This window comes from Cynoglossus semilaevis, chromosome 4, assembly GCF_000523025.1.
Source record: "Cynoglossus semilaevis isolate Cse_v1.0 chromosome 4, Cse_v1.0, whole genome shotgun sequence".
NCBI lineage: Eukaryota > Metazoa > Chordata > Actinopteri > Pleuronectiformes > Cynoglossidae > Cynoglossus > Cynoglossus semilaevis.
This window is the reverse complement of record NC_024310.1, coordinates 16,174,429-16,183,613: the sequence shown is the minus strand read 5'-3', so window position 1 is coordinate 16,183,613 and position 9,185 is coordinate 16,174,429. Positions and strand designations below refer to the sequence as shown.

The window sequence follows — 9,185 nt, the reverse complement described above, 5'->3', positions numbered from 1 at the left end:
TTGGCCCATGTTTATGTTTTGGCTGGCGTCTGTCCATCCGCAGGTATAACTTACTTGGCACCAGTGCATTCCTGTAGTAATACTGTACGTGTGAAAACAAGTTGAATTCTTAAAAAAAAAACATTATTTGAAATTTCAACAGAGCCTTTCGGATTAACGAGCTGAAGACTGAGATCACCAACAGGCTAGCCATGCTGGAGAAGAGAGTAGAGCGTAAGTAGTGCATCTATTCAGTTTTTGTAGCTAATTCCTTTTTTTTGTTCGAGGGGAGGGGTCACTGAGGGCTGCAGTTAAGCCCAGGTGCCACTGGGGAGGGGTCGAGGTCTGAACTGGGCCACATTTGGAGACAAGCAACCGTCCACAGTCAGAAAGAAAGGCATTGCTTATGGTCAACTGAATGAACCAGTAACATTTAAACTGTGTTTGACACCCCCTGCAGGGAGGAAGGGGGAGGTACACTGTCTTTTTTTTTAACTTTTATTTTGTTAGAGATTTCACTGCATACTCAAACTTAACAAATACTCCCACCAACATTGTGACTTGTGTGTGTCATTCATATATTATAGTGGAGGGTCTGAAGGTGGTAGAGATCGAGAAGTGCAAAAATGATCTGAAGAAGCTCCGGGATGAGATGGCATCAAAAGGAGGTGGAAGGTGAAATTGAAATGTGCCATTTACCTCCGAGCACTGCAGTGAATTTCAATTCAGTTTTTACAAACTCCCGCTGTTTCTCTAATGACCCAGAGTTAACTGTCCGTGCAAATACAACTACTCAGACGACGGGAAGAAGGTCACCCCCCGACGTGATGTTCCCAATTATCCAAAGGTAATTCCCGTTTTCACCGCCCGGTTTCTCAACCCTTAATCAGAGCTAATGACTAGATCTATATTTGACGCTTTTTTATTCGGTACACACAGTACACGCTGTCGCAGGAGACTGTGGAGGCCCTGAAGAAGCCGACGTTCGACGTGTGGCACTGGGAACATAATGAAGTATATTTGACAGCAGTCCATTCACCATATATGGTTGTTCGGTTACATCGGAGGTGAACTCGTGTTTTTTTTTCTCTCCTTGTTGCGGTAGATGCTGAGCTGTCTGGAGTACATGTACCACGACTTGGGACTGGTGAAGGAGTTCAGCATGAACCCCATCACACTCAAACGCTGGCTGGTAAAATTGGTTTTGATTTAATGTAATTTAGGGCTCTGCACTTGGCACATTAATGTAACAACTCTCTGCTCCATAGCTGGCGATTCAGGAGAATTACCGTAACAACCCATTCCACAACTTCCGTCACTGTTTCTGCGTTAGCCAAATGATGTACGGCATGATTCACCTCTGCAACCTTCAGGTATGAGACCGGTTCTCATGGTTAAAAAAAAACAACAACATCTGAATGCTAACAACACATTCCTTTGATCGTTGCTGTGCAGGAGAAGCTGACTCTCACAGATATGGGCATTTTGATGACAGCTGCAGTGTGTCACGACCTGGACCATCCTGGTTACAACAACACGTAAGAGTCATTATTTTGTTGACCCTCCAATGAACCCCGGTTTGTTTTGACCTGATCTACACAACGTCAAAGTCAGTGAACTGTGAAACTAGTTTGACATGGAATGAAAACACACTAAATCACATTATCATGTCCAAAGTTTTTAAAGAAAGTATGAATCTTTCTTTACACGGCTGCGATACGATACGAAAACAGCTGCCGTCGGATGTGGCCCAAACTAATTCAGCAACAAAGCTGCTGAATACGATTCCTTTCCCTGTAGTACATATGCCAGGCCTGTATGGGGCGCTGTGGCAACCACATGCTTACATATAAAAACTGGAGAAATTTGTTGCTGAAGTTCTGAAAATTGGAAATGAATCCACAAAACATGCATATAAATTGTGAAAACTGCAAACAACCTTCAAAAAGAAGCACGGAAAGACAGAGATGGTTAACTGTAGCACACCTAACAGCCAAATTAGCTTCGGTTAGGTTGTAAGGTTACAGGGAGGCGGGTCGGACCATATCGTCTGAGTTTTCAAACCTCTCCACTCTGGGACCTGGACACAGAGAGCACAGGGTTCTCAACACTCCGACTTCGGCGCTGTAGCTGCAGAATCCGTCTTCATATCGTTGCCGTGTAAACAGGGCCTGAGTTTGAATTCTGGTGTCAGTATTTGTGATTCATCCTTCCTCTGTCAGGTACCAAATCAATGCACGCACAGAGCTAGCGGTGCGCTACAATGACATCTCTCCCCTGGAGAACCATCACTGTGCCGTGGCCTTCCAGATCCTGTCACTTCCTGAGTGTAACATATTTGCAAACGTGGATTCAGAGTCTTTCAAACAAATCCGACAGGTGACTACGACTTAAATGCTAAGCAAATATCTTGGGGTAAAAAAAAACATGCACAAAATTTAAATCACTTTTTATTTATTTTTCAGGCAATTATCACCCTGATCCTGGCCACTGACATGGCCCGACATGGAGAGATACTGGACTCCTTCAAGCAGAAAGTGGACAACTTTGACTTTACAAATGAAGAGCATGTGACTTGTGTAGGTCCTTCCAGATCACATTACATCTCCATCTGACCACTGACGTTCACACAGAGACCCTTAAATCCCGGAACAAGGGAGTCTTTTTTTCTGCGTGTGTCCTGTAATCAGAGGAGTGAAATGAGATTAGAAATATATTAGGTTATGAGTGAAGAAGCTCAGCTACACCTTCATTCCTTCAGTGGATGTTAAAAGACATCGTTGATACAAACAATAATCAGACTTCCGTGTCCTACGTTTTGGTTTGGCCTCTGCCCAAGTTTATGGTTTGTTTTTGTTTTGTTTTCTAGCTGAAGATGGTTCTGATCAAATGCTGTGATATTTCCAACGAGGTGAGGCCAACTGAGGTGGCTGAGCCGTGGGTGGACTGTCTCCTGGAGGAGTACTTCATGCAGGTGATCCCAAAAATACAAATGTGAATTCTATTTCTACATTAAAGTCTTATCACAATCAGATGGAATAAAAAAAAATCCTTTCCAGAGTGACAGAGAGAAGTCCGAGGGTCTCCCCGTCGCCCCCTTCATGGACAGAGACAAAGTCACCAAACCCACTGCTCAGATCGGTTTCATTAAATTTGTCCTTATTCCAATGTTTGAAACTGTCATGAAGGTAATTCTCTGTCTTCAGTATGCAAAGCATCAGTCATTATTCTGTTTTTTTTTTTTTTTTGCAGCTAATACTCAATTCACTGTATTTGTCTTTCCAACAGCTTTTTCCTCAGATTGAGGAAATCATGGTTCAGCCTCTGAGAGACTCTCGTGATCACTATGAGGAGCTGAAACAGATTGACGACGCCATGACAGAGGTAGAACCAATTCTGTCTGCCTGACTGTTTTCGATTCTCTCTGTCCTTCAAGTTGTCTCATGGCAGGGTTACAGTAATAATGCAGTTAATGCTTTAACTCAGTGGTCCTCAACACCTGGGCCGTGGACCGGCACCGGTCCATGGGTCAATTGGATAAAATGCATAACTTGATTCTGAGTCATTTTATTTAGATGTATTTAAAGAATCCATTAAGGTCCAGCAAACCTAAGTATATATCGTTGGCTCTTCTAATCAACTGACCTTGGGTCTCTTTATTTATCGTTATTTATTTATAACCGCATAGTTAATCTCGATTAATCTTGAAGAGTCATTGTTATGCTCAAAATTTTATAATGAATTGAAAAAGAGTGTAGTACAACTTTGATTGAAAAACATTGTGAACAAAAGTACTTTCAACACAGGAGGTGAGTTGCTGGCATCAACGTTGTGTTTAGCATTTCCTGCAATACTTTCACTTTGAGTGATTACAGAAAATCCTTTCCCATCCATCGGGTAATAGTCGATGAAAGTCATTTTGTTATTTTCGCATCAATTTATTTCTGTGTTAATGAATTAACACCAAAATTAATTGACGCAGGAATAGCACGCGAACTTGCCCAGCCCTGATATTTATGTACAGATGTATTCAGCTCACTCAAAATGAGAGTCAAAATTGTACTTTTTACCAACCTTTTTGTATTAAAACCACAACTGTGCTATTATTCTCCAACTGAACTGTGAAAACAGCTTGTGTTGAACACGGCTGGGAAACAGACAGGTTTCAACCTGCAGACACGTAGCAAACAAAAACCAAAAGTGTCTCCTCTTTATGGTTGCAAACCTGACAATTTGCCTGTTAGGGCACGTCAAACTGAAGGTGTTGAAATTAAGAAGAAGGGATAAATAATGCAATACCACAGGGAGGTGGGTGTGGGGGGTGGGGGGGTTCCTGGGACAAAGAGAAAAACAAAAATAACTGTTTAGCTTCACATTTAAACTTGTCATTAAGGCAATTTTCAGTTGAGCTATTTATTTCACCTGGGTGGGATTCAGACACGCACACACGTGCACACACATGGGCAAAAAAGGGGCATTAAGGTGCACGTCAAACAACTTGCTAACATAAAGGTGTGTCTTTTGTTCAATGAGGCACAGAAGAAAAAAACTGAAAATATGTCATTAGGCGGGAAGAAGAAGTAAGCTCTGCAGAGATTGAGTGCAGTGGTATCTGTGTAAGTAAAAGTGACTGACTCCTTGGTTGTGCTTTGGTGTTTAGTGATAGTGTCACGAGTGCTCTCTGTCTCTGCCTGGCTCCGACCTCTCCACAGCAGCTCTCCTCTGTAACGCTCGGCTTTCTCTACAAACACCTCCAGGAATGTGCAGCACTCTCATCACTTTGGGTTGAAAATGAAAATATTGTTTCGACCACTTTGGAGTTGAACCGTGAGAAGTCAGGCACCCTTGGAGTGTAGAGAAGAAAAGCCAAAACAAAAAAAAAGTAAAAAGACGAAGTTAGTGAGATATCGAACATCAACTAACATCGATATCTGATTTCTTTATATTCCATAAAATAATCATGGAATTTTACAGAATTGACCGAGATGCTTAAAAGCAAAGTGATGAAGAATTTTATAACAACAAAACAAAATGTCCTATTCTTAAAATGACATGACAGTCTCCCAAACTTCTAAACTTTTCTCCAGAAATAAATAAAAATAAATAATATTGGTGAGGTGTAATTAAGTTTTGACTTGACTCCTTGAGTGAAGTCAACTCTTGCTTCAGCTCTGTGTGGGGGTCAAACTGAACCTTTTTTTCCTATAAACACTCAGTGTAGTGTTATTTTTCCTTCAGCCGTACAGTGGAGTGTAAAGGTTTGGGGCAGCTGTGAAGAAAATGCTGTAAAGTAAGAATAATCCAATTATTAATTCAATTATATTAACAGGACAATTTGAGCAAACACTGTTGAAATAACACTCAAATAATTTCTTGTAATTTTTTGAATTACACTTACACATCATACCAGCGCATTGTAGGCAAAGAAAAAAGTGGCACATTTTCTGGTATTGGAGTCAGGTATATGATCTGAGAGGGTTCTGGTGGTAGGGTTCCTCTTGTTCCATCTGCCAACACACATAGGACACCATTCATCCATTCATGATCAGGAATATAATTTAACCAGACGACACCAACAAACAGGTGATGAAGAAAGTCATTTCTGTGAGCAGGTTGAAAGACGGTCACTACCTAAAAACAGAAACAGTTGTGAAGACGGTTTGATACTTAGGGTTGGTAAAAGACAACCAAGTTTAGGTTGTAGAAGACAGACTCATGTCAAAGGTCATCCACCACGGCAGGACTGAGCACAGCAACAGGGCCCAAGAAATGGGATCAACCCTAAGGAATGTGAATTCAGTGGCTGGACAAGAAAAGCTAGTGAAGCGCTAACGGAAACAGCTAGTCAAATGCCTAACCACCTACTGTCCAGAGAAGACTTTCTCTGGACATTGGCTCCAACATGCGAAACGTGAAACCCAAAAATATAGTACCAGTAAATTTTGTAATATTTCTTGTTTGATTTTTCCATGAAGCGCTGACTTCATCAGGCATCTGAAATTTGTGAATCAGGAACGACTGTATTGAAGCGTCTCTAGTAAAGTTCTTACTTTACAGCATTTTTAATCCCCTAAAACCTTTGCACAACATTGTACGTGTTTTTTTGTTTTGTTTCTTTTAAATCTGCTTCATCGCGCCATCTTCAGGCTGGAGTTGGTCTAACGCCTAACTTTTGTGTAATTTCCAGGGCTCCTCTTTCGTGATCAAATTCAAAGACTTTAAAAAGACTTGAGGCGGCCCTCAGTGAAGACATTCTGGGCTGCGTTCTGGAGGTGACAGACGCAGCAGGAGGAGTTGACGAGAGACAGACTGCTTGGCTACACACTGAACTAAACTTAGGCACCAAAGTGGCATATCTTGAACTTTGACTTAGACTTTTGCACTGGATGTTACAGAGAGGCACCTGCTGACCTCGCTGCATATTTATGGTGTTGATGTTGTTCTAACTCTGTTCATAGCGCCTCAAGAGTTTCAACCACCAGTTTCTTGAAAATCCACTTGAGATCAATTTTAATTCCATGTAAGGAAAAAAAAAAAACAACAACAGTAACAACAGCGGCTGCAGAATTGACCACAGACTGACACCAAAGGTCTGGGAGGAAAGTTCCCAACGACTACAAATGCACCAACGTAGGTTGTGTTGACCAAACTGCAGCAAAACGTCATAACTGGCAGGGTGCACTGAAAGATTTTCCAAAGAAAAATGCAGCGTCTCACCTGCTTTTTGGATCACACATTTACTTACAAAATGTGTAGCTTTAGAGAAAAAAAAAATCTAAAAGTCACATTATAGTGTGGTGGTTGTACATTATCCAAGATGTTACACTGTTTGTCCAATAAAAAAAAGGTTTTAATATCACAATACTTTAGGAGTGAGAGGCGTGTTTGTTATTCCTTCACACATATTAGAGTGCATTATAACTTTATATGTTTGTATAGACACAGTTTAGAAGAGAACTCAGAGGTAACGAATCAGTGAAAAGAGAATGGAAGGTCAGACAGTGAAGACAGCAACAGAGATGTTGACTGGTGGTGGAGCTGAGGATCTGGAGGCTTCTGTGGGAGTGACCAGGATGGATAGGATCCAGGATCAGTAACTGTGTACTTTCTTGTCAGGAGAAACTACATTTGTACTTGTTCATTTCAGACAGATACTGCAGTAGTATTAGTAGGAAACACAGTTCAGGACCCCCACCTGCTGAAATGACTTGTTTTGCAGACATTCCAGGCGAATTCACCCTCTCAATCCATCATTATTTTACAAGCACACATTTTCCACTTTGGCCTTTACAATACAGCCAACATGTGTTGAAATATATCAGGTTTCGTAATTACATACCACCCAGAGGTGGTACTTATCTCACCTCACCCCCTCTCTCTTCCCACACCTCCCCTTGAGTCATATCAGATAAGGGTGAGGATTTTTTGGGTGGTTTTCCTCCAGCTCCACCACAGAGATTTATTACTGTTTTTAGAAACATGTTGCCAATTAATCCTGAGTGGTTGTTGCTTCAGCAGCTGTCCTCATCTCACACTCACACTTACCACCAACGTCGCTCTTAGGAGAATTTATACAATGATATACAGTTGTTTTAATCCAGACATTTTAACTATCACTGAAGAAATAATGGTTTTAGCTAAAAAATAAAAGATTTGAATTGAAAAGCAATAACATAACAACAATAACAAAATTGTATTATCAGAGCTAACGCTGCAGTATATAAATATTATGTAAATGTTGTTTATCAGTGTATTTCAAAACAGTGCATAGCAAAATTTGTTTAACCGATAGTTGACATAAATTGGCATAAATGTATTCAATAGTCAAAAAAGTCATCTGGTCTACTGTGTGCTGGGTACACCGCTTGTCTGTGCCAGCACTGTGATAGCTAACATTAGCTCTGGTAGTCAGCGTTAGCGTTAGTGTCTATATCAGAACTGTTGTAGCTAATGTTAGCTCTGGTGTCTTAGCCTGGACTGTAGTACCAGCCAGAAAAAGAGAACCGCTTTAATGCTTTCAAACACATCAATTTGACTTTAATGAATCGTTAAAATGATTCTGTTAAAGTATATTCTATATTCTTTCTTTATTTATTTGAATAAGACATCTGTGTGATCCATGACTGGTCGATGTTCCCATCAGTGTGTCAGTAATTATGAAAGTCACCCAGACTTGAACCAGATTAAATATTTCGCCCACTTCTACTCCGTGGCTGTTGTCTCGTCTCTCTGTAGATTTCTTTCCATTTATCCAAGTTTAATTAGAGTAACTGATATCTAAAGCCTTTTAGTCAATGTCTTTGCCTTGAGGCTGGGTGTCACGTCTTGTTAAACTGCCACAGTGCTTCAATAGGCCGGCGTGTTACTGTGAAAGTGTACACTGTATGTGTTACAAAGCCGGCTGGTTGATAAAAGAGCGATTGTTTATATGTTTTTCCTGTGGGATGTGATGATATCAGTGCTGCATTCATCAGAAGGTGTGGCATTTTCGACGCGACATTTGATCAGAGCCTTCTGACCTCATCAAAGTAAATTACAGTCTTATTTGTTATTCTCAAAGGACTGCAACAGCTCTGTACGAAAGCACGTGGAAAAACGAAAAACTACATTGAAAATGTTTAAAATGAATAAAAAGGGTTAAAGTAATGGGAAAGCCAGTGATTTTTTTTTTCATGCAGTTAATTCACTTTGACCACAGCTGATAGAGAGCAGAAGGCATGACACACATAATCACATATGCAGATGACTCCATTATTTACACTTTTCTAGCAACGAAACTTAAACCCTAATCAAATAAAAGAAACACAGATTCTTGTGAATTTTAAAGTTTTGTCTCTTTTCTTTCCTGCAGCTCCACTGACACTGTGAAGGTCAGAAGAAACGAGGAAGATCTTCACTGCTGCTCTCTCTCATCTCCATCAACCCTTAATCTTCTTGTCTCTCACTGCCTCTGTCACGGTAAGGAAGTGCAAAAGGAAACAGGAAATTAAATCATGGGTAAGAGGGGGGAGGGAATTGTAATTGGGAACACCTGAGATCAAAAAGAGAGGGAAACTCAAACTGGGAGGAGAGGAGAGAACAGCAGAAGAGAGGAGCGAGAATGTAAAAGAAAGGAGAAAGAAACACACCAAATGGAGTTCAAGTGAACTTTAACCAAAGAATCTGAAAAAGAAAAGGGTGAAACCAGGACCTTTGAAGAGGAAAAA

At 40.7% G+C, this 9,185-nt stretch overlaps 1 protein-coding gene across 2 annotated transcripts in view; it reads left to right on the top strand.

Annotated features, from left to right (window-relative positions):
• Positions 1-7,713, top strand: part of pde9ac (phosphodiesterase 9ac) — an 11,134-nt gene extending 3,421 nt beyond the window's left edge. The window contains exons 1-14 of one of the 2 annotated variants that reach the window (XM_025055286.1): positions 43-213; positions 567-654; positions 745-826; positions 919-993; positions 1,085-1,171; positions 1,248-1,352; positions 1,435-1,517; positions 2,202-2,358; positions 2,445-2,558; positions 2,849-2,953; positions 3,039-3,167; positions 3,268-3,363; positions 4,519-4,595; positions 6,167-7,713. In XM_025055286.1, the coding sequence (XP_024911054.1) occupies positions 192-213; positions 567-654; positions 745-826; positions 919-993; positions 1,085-1,171; positions 1,248-1,352; positions 1,435-1,517; positions 2,202-2,358; positions 2,445-2,558; positions 2,849-2,953; positions 3,039-3,167; positions 3,268-3,363; positions 4,519-4,563 (1,188 nt within the window). In that variant the 5' untranslated portion in view covers positions 43-191 and the 3' untranslated portion in view covers positions 4,564-4,595; positions 6,167-7,713. Of the gene's footprint in view, positions 1-42; positions 214-566; positions 655-744; positions 827-918; positions 994-1,084; positions 1,172-1,247; positions 1,353-1,434; positions 1,518-2,201; positions 2,359-2,444; positions 2,559-2,848; positions 2,954-3,038; positions 3,168-3,267; positions 3,364-4,518; positions 4,596-6,166 lie in introns of those variants that run through there. The other variant, XM_017032280.2, reaches the window with a different exon arrangement.
• The last annotated feature ends 1,472 nt before the right edge of the window (positions 7,714-9,185 follow it).